The sequence below is a fragment of the Eucalyptus grandis genome, chromosome 3 (assembly GCF_016545825.1).
Source record: "Eucalyptus grandis isolate ANBG69807.140 chromosome 3, ASM1654582v1, whole genome shotgun sequence".
In the NCBI taxonomy this organism is placed as follows: Eukaryota; Viridiplantae; Streptophyta; class Magnoliopsida; order Myrtales; family Myrtaceae; genus Eucalyptus; species Eucalyptus grandis.
Genome location: NC_052614.1, coordinates 69,064,380 through 69,082,500, shown reverse-complemented (window position 1 = coordinate 69,082,500; position 18,121 = coordinate 69,064,380). Strand labels below are relative to the sequence as shown.

At 39.8% G+C, this 18,121-nt stretch overlaps 2 protein-coding genes across 2 annotated transcripts; both read left to right on the top strand.

Annotated features, from left to right (window-relative positions):
• The first annotated feature begins 1,042 nt into the window (after window positions 1-1,042).
• Window positions 1,043-4,791, top strand: LOC120292095 (G-type lectin S-receptor-like serine/threonine-protein kinase LECRK2). The gene is made up of 4 exons (XM_039309976.1): window positions 1,043-1,689; window positions 1,732-2,383; window positions 2,503-2,738; window positions 4,206-4,791. The coding sequence occupies exons 1-4, from the start codon at window positions 1,043-1,045 to the stop codon at window positions 4,789-4,791; spliced, it is 2,121 nt and encodes a 706-aa protein (XP_039165910.1).
• A 10,319-nt stretch (window positions 4,792-15,110) lies between these two features.
• Window positions 15,111-17,492, top strand: LOC120292094 (G-type lectin S-receptor-like serine/threonine-protein kinase LECRK3). Its single transcript, XM_039309975.1, has one exon. The coding sequence runs from the start codon at window positions 15,111-15,113 to the stop codon at window positions 17,490-17,492; it is 2,382 nt and encodes a 793-aa protein (XP_039165909.1).
• The last annotated feature ends 629 nt before the right edge of the window (window positions 17,493-18,121 follow it).

Genomic DNA, 18,121 nt, shown 5'->3' with positions numbered 1-18,121 from the left:
TGTAAACTTTTGTAGAGTGTCTGCAAAATTATGTTCGTTCATCATTGTAACCATTCCTCTCCAAGTTGCACAAGACCTCACAACGTCGCTGTGGAAAGCATCCATCGGTTGCATGCTTGATGCAAATTTCCACGTATGTTCGAGCATGTTCAATTTCCACGGAGCAACTTGTAGTCGGTTTGAATTCATGCGGATTGAATCAACTGCTGGCCCTGCCTTCTCTTTCCATCAATTTCATCTTAAAAAGTCTCCAATAAACATGTACGACAAACTTTGGTTGAATTTTTACAAGTGCGTTCTTTGAAAAGTATCAAGGTCCCGCCAAGCTTTTGGAGCAGGGTCGCCTTATTCTAAATTTGACAAGTTCTCTTTCACCATTGATTTCTATAAAAAGAAAAGGGGGGTTGAAATAAAGAAAATGAAGAAAGATAAATTCACAGAGATATTATTATCAGAAAAATTAATATCGATGATATTATTATAAGAATTTTTAAGAAAATTCGATGAATATATCAATAGAACTAATAAGATACTTCAAGAAAAAAAGAAACAAAATCAAGTAACTCATTATATACTCTAAAATGGTTTATTAATTGCTGCTAAATAAATGGTTTATTTTTATTTTTAAAAAGATTGAGTAATAAAATATATGTACAAATATCACCTTCTTTTTTAATTAATCATTTCCTTTTACTACAGGTGGAGCTTTTATAAAACTTCAGACCATATGGCAAAATCATTATTCTAGATAGAAATATGTGTTTTTTTTTTTTTTTTTTGGGGTCAAAGATAGTGATAGATATATGTGTTGACATGGGCAAAGGCTGTCTACAACTTTGGTTCAAACTCGCTATGGAGAAAAGGAGGAGCAATTGCATCTACGCGGAGGAGGAATGGTCGCCTCTCTCACCTGCCATGAACGACCGGACGTACGCGAGAGACTCTGGTGGCATGGAAAAGTGGAAAAATCTCTATAAGAACGCCGGTTTCATCCTTAAGGCCGAAGTAGCTCAACTCAAGGAGCACGCCTGTTTCATCAAACATGGCTTCAGTTATACTAGGAATCCTTCTCGTACTCGTTCCACTTCCCCTTTCCACCGAAGCTCAGTTCGGCGGCAACTTGACCTTGGGCAACTCGTCGACGGCAAACGACCAGAATTCTTCCTGGTTGTCGCCGTCGGGTGAGTTTGCCTTCGGCTTCCGGAGAATGGGAGCAGGAGCTTATTTGTTGGCTATATGGCTCGAGAAGATAGAGGACAAGACCATAGTCTGGTCGGCAAATGGCAATAGTCTAGCACCTGAAGGTTCGAAAGTCCAGTTGACCGCAGACGGTGGGCTGGTGCTTACCGACCCAAGAGGGAGAGAGCTGTGGTCTTTTGGCCTGACTGGCACGGGCTTAACGTATGCAGCCATGCTCGACACGGGGAACTTCATCCTAGCAAGCGCGAACCACGTCAACTTGTGGGATTCGTTCAACCAACCAATGGATACAATATTGCCTACACAGCAGTTAAATCTTGGGGCTAATGTTAAAGCTCGCTATTCCGAAATGAATTACTCCACCGGGAGATTTCTCTTCGCACTGCAAACCGACGGAAATCTCGTGCTCTATGCCACTCCTGCCCCGCGGGTAGTCTCAGATGCATACTGGGCCACCAACACCATCACCGCTGGCCGTATCGGCTTCCGGTTGATATTCAATCAAAGTGGTTAGGTCTACCTCACGGACAGGAATGGAACAATACTCAACACCATCACCGCAGAACCAGTTCCAACCAGCGGATATTACCAAAGAGCGATCCTTGAATACGACGGGGTATTCAGGCAATATATCCACCCTAAGACGGCAAATTCAAGTTCTGGCTGGCCAATGCACTGGTCGATGGTCTCTTCCCCGGTCCCTTCAAATATATGCACGAGGATCAATCGAGACGGTACTGGAGCTTGTGGCTTCAACAGCTACTGTACTCTTGCAGACAATCAGAGGCCCCGATGCCAGTGCACCCCTGGATATATCCTGTTAGATTTGACGAATGAGATGAACGGATGCAGACAGGACTTCATATCACAGAGTTGTGATGGAAGTAGGCCTGAAAAAGACCAGTTTGCTTTGCGTGACATGCTCAATACAGACTGGCCGCAGTCTGACTACGAGGTTAGCGAATCGAAAACCGAGGACTGGTGCCGAGAGGCTTGCTTGGCCGATTGTTTTTGCGTAGTCACTGTTTTCAAAGATGGAAATTGCAGGAAAAAGAAGATCCCTCTTTTAAATGGTAGGAAGGATTCTAGTGTGGGTGGAAAAGCTCTGATCAAGGTCCGGATAGATGACTCGACTTTGACATCTATAGGAAATGGCCAGAAGAAGAACAAGAACTCAACTCTGGTGATCATTGGATTAGTGCTGTTGAGTAGTTATGTGTTTTTTAACTTGCTTTTACTCATTAGCTATTAATTTATAAAAGCTTCGGATCTAGGGATTCTAAGTTTTCACGACCAATCCAGATCAACCAAGCCACGCACATGCGAACTTTCAATTATCAGGAGCTTCAAGAAGCAACATATGGATTCAAAGAAGAACAGGGTAGGGGTTCTTTTGGAATAGTGTACAAAGGTGTTCTTAGATCTGAGGATACAAACTTGGTGGTAGTAAAAGTGTTGGCGACAATGACTGGAGAAAGCGAGAAGGAGTTTGAAAGAGAAGTGAGTGCAATTGGCCAAACTAACCACAAGAACTTGATGCAATTGTGTTAAAATATAAATATGCGCGGAAGCATGGTATAGTTTATATTTGATAAAGGATGGACAAGGGACAATGATAGTATATTTTGAGAAGGTTTATGGGACAACGATAGTTTCACTAGTTTATAAAAATAATTTTACAATAGTTGAAGTGTTGGTGAGGGAGCATGATGTGTGGTTTTTATGGTTAGCTCCCTTACCCAAAACATGGAGCAGTTGCTTCTTTATATAGCTGCCAAAGTTGGTGGAGGAAGTCTCTAGACTTCTCTAACATAAGATGAAACTTCTAGACACATAAGCCTTCTAGACACATGAGCTTGTAGACAATTCTAGAGACTTCTCTTACATGTTGGACATTTTCCTCTTTCTTCTAGAAAATGTTTTCTTCTTTCTTCTAGAAAATTCATCTAGGGAATTCTAGAGAATTCTAGAAGTTTACAAACTCTAGGAAATTCTAGAAAATAGATCACCATTTCCAACACTCCCCTTGATTCATTTTCTGATACTTCGGATATTGTAGTCTGTCCCATGTCTTTTAATCCGTCTTCATTCCATGATCCCTTGTATCCTTTTGTCACGTACATAATGACTTTTCTTCAACGATGTCCCATATGTCTCGAGGCATCAAAATGCTCTTAGTTGTAGTTGTTAGCTCGGGCTCTGGCTCTGGCTCTCGTAGGCTCTAGCTCTGGCTCCGGCTTTGGTTCTGGCTCTAGCTCCGGCTCTGGCTCTATTGGCTCTCGCTCGGGCTCTGGCCTTTGATTCTAGCTCTGGCTCCGGCTCTAGCTCTGTTGGCTCTCGCTCAGGCTCTGGCCTTTGATTCTGGCTTTGGCTTCGGCTCTGGCTCTGTTGGCTCTCGCTCGGGCTCTGGCCTTTTTAGTTGAGGATGGTGAGGACGAACGCCCATAACCATCCGATATGCCTGGTTCTGGCTTCATAGTCCCTTACGCCTGGCTTAGTTACAAACCTGGGCGTAACTTGGCTCTGATACCATGTTAGAATTTAAATGTGCGCGGAAGCATGGTATAGTTTATATTTGATAAATGATGGACAAGGGACAATGATAGTATATTTTGAGAAGGTTTATGGGACAACGATAGTTTCACTAATTTATGAAAATAATTTTACAATAGTTGAAGTGTTGGTGAGGGAGCATGATGTGTGGTTTTTATGGTTAGCTCCCTTACCCAAAACATGGAGCAGTTGCTCCTTTATATAGCTGCCAAAGTTGGTGGAGGAAGTCTCTAGACTTCTCTAACATAAGATGAAACTTCTAGACACATAAGCCTTCTAGACACATGAGCTTGTAGACAATTCTAGAGACTTCTCTTACATGTTGGACATTTTCCTCTTTCTTCTAGAAAATGTTTTCTTCTTTCTTCTAGAAAATTCATCTAGGGAATTCTAGAGAATTCTAGAAGTTTACCAACTCTAGGAAATTCTAGAAAATAGATCACCATTTCCAACAAGTTGCTTGGACTCTGCAATGAAGGTCAACATCGACTATTGGTGTATGAATTCATGAGCAATGGCACTTTGGCAGATTTCCTATTTGGCGCTTCAAAGCCCAGGTGGTACAGAAGAATAGAAATTGCCTGCGATGTTGCGCGGGGGCTCTCTTACTTGCACGAGGATTGCACCAAGCATATAATCCACTGCGACATCAAGCCGCAAAATATTCTTCTCGATGGCTCTTTCACTGCAAAAATCTCAGACTTAGGATTAGCTAAGCTCTTGATGGCAAACCAAACACGAACGACCACTGGAGTCAGAGGAACCAGAGGTTATTTAGCGCTAGAATGGTTCAGGAATATGCCTATTTCTAGCAAGGTAGACGTTTATAGCTTTGGCATTTTGTTGGTAGAGCTCATCTGCTGTAGAAAGAATTATGAGCCAGAAGTGAAAATTGAAGCTCAAATTGTGCTAGTCGACTGGGTGTATGATTGCTACCACGACGAGAGCATACTTGAGCTAGTGGAGAGCGACGAGGAGGCATCGAGTGACATAAAGAGGGTGAAAAGATTTGTGATGACAGCATTGTGGTGCATCTAGGAAGACTCGGCTTTGAGGCCAACCATGAAGAAAATTACTCAGATATTGGAAGGAGCTGTTGAAGTCCCAGTACCTCCAGTTGCAAGCTCTTTTATTAGTTCAATATGATTTTGCTTATTTAAGATAACTGTTGTTTGTAATCATGAAAAGTATTCGTATTTGTCTGTAAGTGCTATTATGCATAGTGTCTTCACATGGATCCCGCTTAAATAAGCTATATCATCAATCAAGTTTGACATTTCCTCACATGTAGCCAAGAGAGAACGGGTTGATGATTGTCGCAAATGGGATTGCATGTGAGGCCACATGCAACTATCAAAGCATTTTCATCGACATTTTGCTTCATGAAAATTGCATTTGACACGGTGGAAGAGTATTTTAACTTGATCCAAGCAAAATAGACCTTATCTACTAAATTAGATGATGAGAAGCATATGAAATTTGCCGATCCTCAGGTCATGGATCGTTGATCTGGAATCCCAATTTCAACAGTTCTGCTACTTTTTTATTCATACAGGAGGGACACTTATCTGGACCAAAGAAATCCCAGTCCGCAAATCACATAGTTGGAAGTATAATCTGAGGGCGGCTAGCAATAGATGATACTACACCACAAATTAGAGGGGCTGAATAGATGGTTTTGGAATGCAGTACAAAATCTTGACAAATTAAAACAATAGAATAGAATGAGTCAAGATTAAATTCTGAATAAGGGTCAGATTTTGGAATGCAGTAGCACAGACTTTGAAGCAAAAACCTATAACACTATCAACACCTCTCACATGATTACAAATTTAAACTCGCAGTATGTGTGCAATAAACAATAGCAAAAAACCATAAGAGTTTAGAAAAAGAAAGTTTTTCTAAGCACATATTCGAAATTTATAAACAACTTAGTGGCATCTACACCAGAAGCTTAATGCGTGGAAAGATCCCGATTTCATGTTTGTCTCAGTTAGCTATGGCGCCTGCTAGCGTGTTCGCCATCTTTTTCATGTCTTATTCTCAATTCGATGGAACAGACCATGTTTTGGTCAAGGGCCTCCGTCTTTCGTTTGTTTCACTGCGGAAAAGTCTGCTTGCGCCAATTTCATAGAAGGAGATGAATGCCCCCATTCATGCAGCTGGCGAAGCAGAAAGTCATTAGACGATCATGGGCTTGTTCCTTTCGCATGAATGCATGAGGCCATTCCATTCAATGCATGTAGTTCGTCCTTGTCCAGTGCATGCTCAATTTAAGAGCATGTGGCCCAATGTCATCTTCATGTGGCCGGCCCACGTTAAGTTATTTGGAGTTAGCGTTTGACCATGCTGCTTTGTTGGGCCACGACTCGGTTCATTCTCCTTCGGATTTTTGATGATGCATATTAGAACTAAAAGCAATCTCCAAGGTGAATATTTGCAAAACCGCTATGTTAATGATGTATGAGTGAAAATGATATCAAAGGCTTCAATGTTCTTGTCGAGTCGAATCTCCCATGATGTAGCAAAAATAACAATTCCCTTAATTGCTATGAAATGTAGTGTGAAGCTTTTTTTTTTATTAAGAATCGATAGATTGAATCCCCAATTTCAGACGTCAACAACGAGTCCCCAAGCAAAAGCCACATCTAGCTAGCGTGAGTAAACTAAGCTCCATTCAACTCCATCCATCTCTAATGTCTATCACCTTGATGTCCTAAAAGGTATTCCGTTGTGGTCCATTTATCACATATAGAGCGTTAAATCGAAGTTTAAAGTTGAGTATGTTATCTTGCCGTGCTCCAATGGGCGTCCATAAGATTTTTTTTTTTTTTTTAAGTTGATAACTTGATAATTCATTGATCATCCATAAGCTCCAAATGCTCTATATTTTTATAGGATAAAGTATACTAAAAGTCTTAAACTTATTGCAAAAGTGCAGTCAAGTCATAATGTAAATCAACTTGCTTTTAGATGCGGTAACTCTGCCTAATATTGTTAAGTCCATGAGAATACAATAACGTTACGTCACTACAGCATCCATTTAAACAAACATACAGGAGTTTCGAAACCCGGACCTACTGTATGCAAACTTTAGTAGAATATATACGGAATTATGTTCATTCATCATTGTTGTAACCATTCCCCTCCAAGTTGCACAAAGACCCGTCCCATTCTAAGCATCAAATCACCACAATGCCAAAGACCACAGTTCGCACCCATTGAGCGCATGCCTAATGCAGGACGACAAAGCAAATTTCCTATTATGTCCGAGCATATATACGGTTAAATTGAAACATTCAAAATTTCCACGAAGTAAATTAGTAATCGGTTCGGATTTAGGGATTGAATCAATTGCGGGCCCTGCCTTCTTCTCCATAACTCATAAAGTCTCCAACTTAACATTTACGACGTTTGGTCAAAGTCTTCCAAATTCGTGCTATTCCTTGCAAAATATCAGGGTCCCGGCAAGCTCCTGGTGCAGACTCGCCGTATTCTAAATTCGAAAATTTTCTTTCACCATTGATTTCTATAAAAAAAAAAAAAAAGGAAAAAAAGAAATTTAAATTTATAAAGATATATCTTTCAGAAAATTTAATATCAATGATAATCATGGGAGAGACTCTGAGGGCATACAAAGTGGAAAATCTATAAAGAATGCTGGTTTCATTCATAAGGCTGAAGTAGCTCAAAGAGCACGCAACTTTCATCAAAAATGACTTCAGCGATATCAGGAATCCTTTTAGTGCTCATTCCACCTCCGCTCTGAAGCTCAGACCAGCGGCAACTTAACCTTGGACTCCTCCTTAACAGCGGATGACAGGAACTCTTCCTGGCTATATGGTTCGACAAAATAGAGGACAAAACCATAGTATGGTCGGCAAATGGCGATGATCTAGCATCCGGAGGTTAGAAAATCCAGGTGACCACCGACGGTGGACTACTGCTTGCCGACCCAAAAGGAAGAGAGCTGTGGTCTTCTAGCCTGACTGGCAATGGCGTAGTGTATGCAGCCATGCACTAGAAGGGGAACTTCATCCTAGCGACCAGGAATCACGTCAAATTGTGGGATACATTCAGCCAACCGACTAATACGATACTGCCGACACAATGGTCAGATCAAGAGAATAAACTTAACGCTCACTACTCCGAAATGAATTGCTATGCTGGGAGATTCCTTTTCATACTGCAAATCGACGGAAATCTCGTGCTATATGCCACTCCTAACCCGCTAGTTGTCTCAGATGCATATTGGGCTACCATCATCGTAGGTATTGGATTGTGGTTGATATATAATCAAAGTGGTCAGGTCTACCTCATATCTAGGAATGGAACTGTTCTCAATATCCTCACCTCAGACACAATTTGAACCAGTGGATTTTACCAAAGAGCAATCCTTGAATATGGTGGGGTCTTCAGGCAATATGTCCATCCTAAGATGGCAAATTTGAGTTACAGCTTGGCAACGGGCTGGTCGATGGTCTCTTTTGTTAGGAAAATCCCTTGTGTTGTTTTGAAGATGACAAAACATATCAAAGGTTACTAATGTATTTAATGATTGAGTAACAAATTATGCAAATGATAGAGCATGTTAAGTATATTATCAAAGATTAGACTTGGAAGAACCAAAAAATAGATTTTATGCTGAAGTTGAACTTATTCATTTGTGTCTAGACTTTAAGGCTAAATATGTTCAAAAACAGACTCTAAGGATGAATATGTTCAGACTTATGTCCTCACGATACCATTATGAAAGTAGTAATTTACCGACGTAAGCTTGCTTTTAGCTTAATGAGAATATAAATTTTTGTGTAGTTACCAAATGTGTTGTTTTCTCAAAAATTGTTCCAGATAATAGAAATAGAAAAAGACTATTTCTAAAAGAAATTGTTCTCCAAAATAGAAGCATTACTAAGCATATCCTAAAATGGATTTGACATTAGCGTGTCCTTAAGAACCAACACTGGCCATGGCGGCAGAAAGAAGTGGTCAAATGCAAAAATTGATGGAGACGATTCTCGAGAATGATTTCTCTTCAATTTTTCTTTTTTTCCTATTTTTATTTCTCTAAATTTTCAAAAAAATTGATTATATTTTAATTGCAACATACAACATATAGCTTTAAATATCTTCTAATATATATATATATATATATATATTATATATATATATTTAAAATTGTTGACGTGACATTCACATCAACGCCTCTTCTCTTGAACAACAATGAAAAACCTACGTCAATTTTTTCGATAGTTAAATTTAATAGAGTTAACAGAGCGATTTGTGCAGAATATATGCACAATTATGTTCATCCATCATTGATGTAGCCATTCCTCTCCAAGCTTGCACAGGACTCGATTGCAGTCTAAGCAGCAAGCATTAGATCGCCCCAACGCCACGGTTCCCAGTCACATGCATTGACTGCATGCATTCTTGATGCGAAACACCATCGCAAATTTCCACGTACAACGCGCATTGAAACGTTCAGTTTCCACGAAGTGACTTGTAATCGCTTTGATTTCCGCAGGAATCGAATCCTTGTGTTTTGGTCAATAAAATATTTTCGACTCAAAAAATATTCTCCTTTAAACCTAAAAGATGTTTCGGTCAAAGTCTTCTAAATTCGTCTGTTTCTCCTTGGGAAATTTCTTGGTCACGGCCAAAGCTTGATGGCCCTGCCCAAGCAGACTTGCCTTTATCTAAGAAAAAATAAATGAGTGACTGTTTTTAATCTACTATGAGAATAATAGTTTATCATGGATCACAAAACATCAAATAACAATTAATTATGAATTATTGTGGGCCTATATCTTCAAAAATTTGTGATTCACAACAAGTTATTATTCTCACAAAAGCCTGAAAACCGTTATGCTCGCAAAATCCTTATCTAAATTTCTATATACAAGGAAATTAAGAAACACGCCTACTCCCGTGCACGACACTCTTCTAATATGATTAATATTTATAAATCTTGTTGATAATATCATGTAACTTGTCAGTCCAAGTTCCAACCAACTAGTCATAATCTACGGACAATGTTGGCAATTTGCCAACATTAAATGCAAGAGTAAATTATTACCTTTCTTAAGAATTATCATTCAATATAAAAACTTGGTAGTGAAATTAGTAACTTAAGAGTGAATTTGATAAATTATCAACATAGGTCTCGCTACAAGTTGGTAAGTTACTAACAAAGCATGGAATTTGCCATTGGAAATATGACCTTGGTTATTAACTTATTATGGAAATAATTAACTAAACCGTTGTCCATAAGATTATATTAAGTTCTTGACTTGAGACTTTATTGATCCTGTATGATCTCTAAAGGCTCTATATTTTTATGGATAAGTGAGCAAAAAGTCTTAAAAGTTATTGGAAAAGTGGTCAAGTTTACAACTTTCAAAAAGTGCAATCAAGTCTTAATACTTGTCAAATTATTTCAATTAAATTGCTCTATTAGCTCTGTTTAATTTAGCTAATAGAAAAAGCTATGTGATTTTTCTTTTCTTATTGTCAATTTTCAAAGAAAGAGGCGCTGATGAGGTTGCCACGTTAACCATCTCACTAATTATGGTTGTGAAGCGAAGTAGCCAAACGCAAAAATTGATGGAAGCAAATGCCCTTCTCGAAACTTTTTTTTTTTTCCTTTTGGTTTTTCCTTCTTCTTTTTCCAGATTTTTATTTCTCTAAAATTTCGAAAAAAATTATTTACTTAATAATTTTAACATAGAAAATTTAGCTTTTAATATATTTTAATTTAGTTTTTACTAAAATGGATGATGTGGCAACTACATCAACGCTTCTCTTTTGAATAACAATGAAAAACCATTTTAATTTTTTCCGCTAGCCATATTGGAGAGGGAGAAAGACTTGATTGTACAATTTTGATAAGTTTTAGGACTTAATTGCACTCTTATGAAAGTTTTAATACTCGATTACATTTTTGCGATTAATTTGATGATTTTTGATGCACTTATCTTTATTTTTATTAGCTCCTGTATGCAATTTTGGTAGAGCATGTGTGGAGTCATGTAGATTCGCTGTTAATGTAACCATTCCTTCTCCAAGCTGCACATGATTCATTGCAGTCTAAGCATTCAATCATCACAACACCTCATATCACATCCAATGATCACATGTTTGATGGGGACACCACAGCAAATTTGCGCCTACATTCGAGCATCTGTGATTACGATTGAAACATTCAATTTCCATGAAGTGACTTGAATCAACTGCGGTCTCTGCCTTCTTCTCCATCATTTTCATCTCATAAAATCTCCACCAAACATAAAAAGATGTTTTGGTCAAAGTCTTCAAATGTGTCTGCTTCTCCTTGGAAAATTTCTGGGTCATGGTAAGCTTAAGGGCCACGCCCAAGCAGACTTGTCTTGTTCTAAGTTTGATAAGTTTGCGCTGCTGGCCATTGAAATTCCGACATAAGCTTGCTCCAATCACCTATAATTATAATATTCCACTCGTCAATAAATCTCCGCGCACGGTACTTGTCTAATATGAATAATATATTATAAGTTTCCTTGGCAATATCATATGATGGTGGTACAACCAACGGATGGCAATTTACAGACAATGTTAGCAGTTTTACAAATATTAAATGCAAGAGTAAAATATCACGTTTCTTAGGAATTTATCACTCAAAATAATAACTCAGCAATAAATTTAATAGCTGACCGGTGAAATTAATAATTTATCGACATAGATCCGCTTATAAGATAATAAGTTACCAGCGGAGTAAGGAACTTCCCAACCAACTTCAAGTAAAATATAATTTACCACTCAAAATGAAAAACTTAGTAGTTAAATTAGTAAATCTAAGATCATGGACTATTCTTGCATTTTCCCTAAATTGAAAAATGCTTCTACCGGTGGATATTAGATTTGAGAGTGGTATCGTTCTCTCATTGGTAAATTATAAACAGTTCAACTGGATTAAAAAAATTGCCTCTCAACTTTTACAGGAAACTTATAACGGTGAACAAGTTACGCGACTTTTATCATGATAAAAACAGCTATCTACAAGATCGTTTTAAATACATGTTTCCACTTGCAAAATGGCATAGCTCAAAGATTGCATCAACAGCAGCATGAAAATCCACAAGAGGAAACGCCATTTCCAGTGAAAGTAAGCAACAATTTTACAGATCATGTAGATGCAATTGCCAAGCAATTTCCAAATTGCATTAGTTTTAGATATTGCTAGGGAAATGCAAATAGAATTATGTAACCTTCACCTAAAGAGATAACTAAAGGGGAAGCCCAAATAGGAGCCTGTTAACATATTCAGTTGTATCCGCCTTCATTAAAAATCTTAAGCCAATTAACGATAAGGCAACTAGAATTTATTAACTGCTCCGTAATATACCACATCCATGACGTGATACTTCTTTCATCTAAGTTCTAACACCCTCACACATGCTCCTCAACATGTATAATAAATAGCTGAATTCTATCGAAATGTCTGCCGAAAGGCCAACAAATTTCCGTGATTATACTTTTTTTTATATGATTAGTGATTCCAAATTTTATTCATAAAATCACGTAACTGGGGACTTCTTAGTCAACTGATGTGGTAATGCACTAACAATGGTAGAAATTTACCATCAATAAATGCAATGATAAATCATTAACTCTTTTTTAGAAATTTATTACTAAAAATAAAAATAAAGTAATCGTGTGGGAGACAAGTGAGCCACCCTCGTCACTTGTCAACAGGGACCTTGCCACTAGCTACTCTCGCTCCTCCAACAACCACGGCCGCGACCCTTGCTTAGATCTACGACAAATGACGACCCTTGCACAGATCTGAGACGATGATCATAGCCCACATCGTCAAAGAAGATCGAAGGAGGCAGCCATGTTTGGCCGTGAAGTGGTGAAGCTCTAGTGAATGGCGGATTTGAGCGAGAATAGAGATCTCGTTGCCATGGAAGCTTAAGAACCAGCACTAGCTATGGCTGTGAAACGAAGTAGCTGAATGCAAAAATTCATGGAGTCGATTCTGGAGCATGATTTTCTCTTTAAGTTTTCTTCTTCTTTTTCCCAAATTTTATTTTTCTGAAGTTTCGAAAACAATTGATTAGAGTTTAATTGCAACATCCAACATTTAGCTTTAAATATCTTTTAATATTTTTCTTTTAAATTGGCTGATGTGACGTCCATATCAACGCATTTCCTTTTGAACAACAATGAAAAAACTATATCAACTCTTTTCGATGATCAAATTTAACAGAGTTAAAAGAGCTATTTAATGTACGCAAATTTGATGTATGCAAATTTCTGCAGAATATATGCCGAATTATGTCCATCAATCATTAATGTAGTCATTCCTCTCCAAGCTGCACAAGACTCAATTGCAGTCTAAGTAGCAAGCATTAGATCACCCCAACGACACGGTTCACAATCGCGTGGAGTCCGCCGCTCACGGCGAGAACATTCCTCGCCTCGCTTACCTCCTCGGGCAAAGCACAATCCAGCGGCGTGCTTCAGAGCACGAGAAAGAAGGAGGAGAAGGAGGAGGTAGTTGTCTGCACGGGGAGAGCCTCCATCGCACGAAACAAAGCAGCAGATTTCTCGTAAATAGACGTAGCCATCTCCTGCATTTCTATATTTCCCTGCGGAAGACGACAATGGAGGGAGAGCACCGGACACGGCGGACAGTGTGGCGAGCGTGTGCCGACGTGTCAGTTGCCGGGGTGGTGTTAGGTGTGCTGTGTACGTTTCGCGGGTCGCAGGGGATTGATTTTTATTTTTTTTTTTTCTGGTCGGTGGGGGATTGATTAGGAGTGTCGTTTTTTTCTTGTGAAGTCCATTAGCGATCTGATTAAAGTCAAATTAGAAGGTTCACAATCACATCCACTAACTGCATGCATGCCTGATGTGGGACACCAGAGCAAAATTTCCACGTACCTACGCTCATTCAATTTCCACGAAGTGATCTGTGATCGCTTTGATTTCCACAGGAATCGAATCCTATGTATTTTGGTCCAAAAAAAAAACATTTTCCACTCCCAAAATCTCCTCCTCTAAACCAAAAAGATGTTTCGGTCAAAGTTTTCTAAATTTGTCTGTTTCTCCTTGCGAAATTTCAGGGTCACGACCGAAGATTAATGGATCCAATCATGTTTCCGCGCACGGAGAAATAAAGAAACACGCCAACTCCAATCATGTTTCCGCGCACGGCACTTCTCTAATATGATTAAAATTTATAAATCGTGTTGGTAATATCACGTAACTTGTCGGTCCAAGTTTACAAAGTTAGCAATTCGCCAACATTAAATGCAAGAGTAAATTATCACCTTTCTTAGGAAATTATGGCTCAAAGTTAAAAGCTTAGCAGTGAAATTAGCAACTTAAGAGTGAATCTGATAAATTATCAATATGGGTCTTGCTATAAGTTGGTAAGTTACTAAGAAAGTAAGGAATTTGCCATTGGAAATATAACCTTGGTTATCAACGTACTGTGGGAGTAAGTAACTCACCAACGTAGCCCCGCTATTAGCATAATAAGTTGCCAACAATTTGAGAGATTTACTAACACCAAATTCAATCTTAAATTGTAAACATCCCCCATTAAAGTTAAAGTACCAGTGAAATTAGCAATATGTCTGTTCTCTCTTAAGGTAGTATCACGTGAAGTGTGAAATTTGCCAAAGGTCTTACTTAACTTAGTTAGGAGGTTGTCTTTGGAGATTACCAGTACAGTTAAGGACTGTGAAAGTAGTAATTTACCAACATAAGCTTACTTTTAGCTTAACAAGTTACGACCAGTGAAATAAAAAATTATCAACTTCTTTAGAAATTGACCACGTATTTGATGAACCCACTTGAAAATTTTAAAGCACTTAAGAGTTCACTGCTTGAGGTGGGGGGGGGGGGGTGATAACATCATGATTTCACTAGAAATTTACTAATTGCTTGACAGGCTTACCCGTAAAATTTTAAAGCACTTGGTGATCTACCACTAATACACTAGATTCTAACAAGATAAAATCTTCATTTGGTATGTTAAAGCACTGGGTAATCTAGATAAACTTACTGTTTGAGGATGATAATATCATTTTTTTCGTTGGTTTGTTACTAATTGACTGAAGGGGCCCAATTGTAAAACTCTAGAAAACTATTTTGTATTGTGCTGACAAGTGACAATTTACCGGTTGATTGACGGTTTCCCCTAAAAAATCTAAAACACTCGGTAATCTACCGCTAGATGTCAAGGTGGTGGATTTATAATCTTGTTGACAAGGGACGAGAGAGATACTGGAATTCTATAAAGAGCGCTGGTTTACATCCTTGAGGCTGCAGTAGCTCGACTCGAGCAGCGCCTCAAAGTTTCATCTCGTATGGCTTCAGTGATGCTCCGAATCCTTCTGCTGCTCGTCACACTTCCGCTTTCCGCCAGGGCTCAGACCAACGGCAACCTCACCTTGGGCTCATCGTTAACGGCGGATGACCGAAACTCTTGCTGGCTGTCGTCGTCGGGCGAGTTCGCTGTCGGGTTCCGGAAAATGGGACAAGGGGCTCATTTGCTGGCAATATGGTTCGAGAAGATAGAGGAGAAAACCATTGTCTGGTCGGCGAATGGCGATAATCTAGCGCCAGAAGGTTCGAAGATCCAGTTGACTGCTGACGGCCGACTGGTGCTCGCCAACCCGATTGGAAGGCAGTTGTGGTCTCCTCGCTCGATTGGCGCTCGTGTAATGTATGCGGCCATGCTCGACATGGGGAACTTTGTCCTAGTTGGCCAGAACTACATCAACTTGTGGGAGACGTTCAGCCAACCGACCGACACGATGCTGCCTACGCAACAGTTAGATCAAGGGACTAAAGTTCACGCTCGCTACTCCGAAACGAATTACTCCGCCGGGAGATTCCACTTCAAGCTAAGAAACGATGGAAATCTCGCATTCTATGCCACTCCTAACCCATGGGATGCCTCAGATGCTTACTGGGTCAGCAAGACCAGTGGTAGCGGCTTCCGATTGATATTCAATCAAAGTGGTCAGGTCTACGTCACGGCTAGGAATGGAACAGTACTCAAACTCGTCACCTCAGGCACAGTCCTGACCAGCGGATTTTACCAAAGAGCGATTCTTGAATATGATGGGGTCTTCAGGCACTATGTCCACCCCAAGCTGGCAAACTCGAGTTCTGGCTTGGCAAAGGGCTGGTCGATGGTCTCTTCCCCAGTCCCTCCAAATATATGCGACAGCATCACGCAAACTGTCGGTTCCGGAGCTTGTGGCTTCAACAGTTACTGTGCTCTTGGAGACGATCAAAGGCCCCGATGCCACTGCCCACCCGGATATACCCTGTTAGATTCAACAAACGAGATGAACGGATGCAGACAGGACTTCGTACCCCAGAGTTGTGATGGAAGTAGGCTTGAAACAGACCAGTTCACTTTCCACGACATGCCCAATACAAACTGGCCACTGTATAATTATGAGGGTATTGCGGCACAAACCGAGGAAAGCTGCAGACAGGGTTGCTTGGCTGATTGTTTTTGCGCAGTTGCTTATTTGAGTAGGAGCGGAACTTGCTGGAAAAAGAAGATCCCTCTTTCCAATGGAAGGATGGACCTTACTGATGTTGGAAAAGCTCTGATCAAGGTCAGGATAAATAACTCGACTTCAAAATCTACAGGAAATGGAAACAAGAATTCGACTCTGATTATCATTGGATCAGTGCTGTTGAGTAGCTCTGTGTTTGTGAACTTGCTTCTACTCCTCATTACCTATTTAATTTATAGAAGCTTTCGATCTAGGGATTCTAAGTTGTCACGACCAGTCCAGATTAACCAAGCCATAGGCACGCAGACTTTCACTTATCAGGAGCTTCAAGAAGCAACAGATCAATTCAAAGAAGAACTAGGTAGGGGTGCTTTTGGAACGGTGTACAAAGGTGTTCTTAGATCCGAGTATACAAACTTTGTGGCAGTAAAATTGCTCGCAACAAGGACTGGAGAAAGCGAAAAGGAGTTTGAAAGAGAAGTGATTGCAATTGGCCAAACTAACCACAAGAACTTAGTTCAGTTGCTTGGATACTGCAATGAAGGTCAACACCGACTTCTGGTGTATGAGCTCATGAGCAATGGCACTTTGGCAGATTTCCTATTTGGTGCTTCAAGGCCCAGCTGGTACAGAAGAATAGAAATTGCTTGCGATGTTGCACGGGGCCTCTCTTACTTGCACGACGATTGCACCAAGCATATAATCCACTGTGACATCAAGCCGCAAAATATTCTTCTTGATGGCTCTCTTACAGCAAAAATATCAGACTTTGGGTTAGCTAAACTCTTGATGGCGAACCAAACACGAACCACCACTGGAGTCCGAGGAACCAGAGGTTATTTAGCGCCAGAATGGTTCAGGAATATGCCTATTTCAAGCAAGGTAGATGTTTACAGCTTTGGCATTTTGTTGGTAGAGCTCATTTGCTACAGAAAGAACTACAAGCCGGAATCAAAAATTGAAGCTCAAATTGTGCTGGTTGACTGGGCATATGACTGCTACCACGATGGGAACATACTTAAGCTAGTGGAGAGCGATGATGAGGCATCAAGTGACATAAAGAGGGTGGGAAGATTTGTGATGACAGCATTGTGGTGCATCCAGGAAGACCCGTCTTTGAGGCCAACCACGAAGAAAATCACTCAGATGTTGGAAGGAGCTGTTGAAGTCCCAAGTACCTCCGTTTCAAGCTCTTTTATCAGTTCAGTATGATTTTGCCAATTAAGAAAACTGCTATCGCTGTAATCATGAAAAGTACTCGTATTGTCTGTTAGTGCTATTACGCCGAATAAAATTTTTTCATAATTCGCATGGATCCCGCTTAAATAAGCTAAATCATCAATCAAGCTTAACATTCCCTCGCATGTATCCAAGAGAAAACGGGTTGACGATTGTCGCAAAAGGAATTGCATGCGAGGCCGCATGCATTAATTGAGAGACTTCGATGTTTGAGTGACCAAGTAACTATATATCAAATAATGCAAAATCAGTCGCCGAAAAATTTAAAGTCACGGGCATTATTCTATTGAAATCACCTAGGAATTCTATGTGGATCATATCTGTGACATCCCAAATTTCTGATTTTGTTTTCAATTAAATGAGATGGACTTTTCATCGATGCGCTTATAGTTCAATTCTCCGAGCTGATCACTCACGAGATAACTAGTCTATCAGGTGAAGCCGTTAAGGAATTTAAATGCAATAGGCTTAAGAATCTGACCATGAACCGACTACTCGACCGTATAAATCTGCAAGGATCATTACGATACTGTCAGAATCGAACAGAGATTAGTAATAGGTCGATTTGACTGAGATATGTAATTAGAGTGCGGGTAATTCCA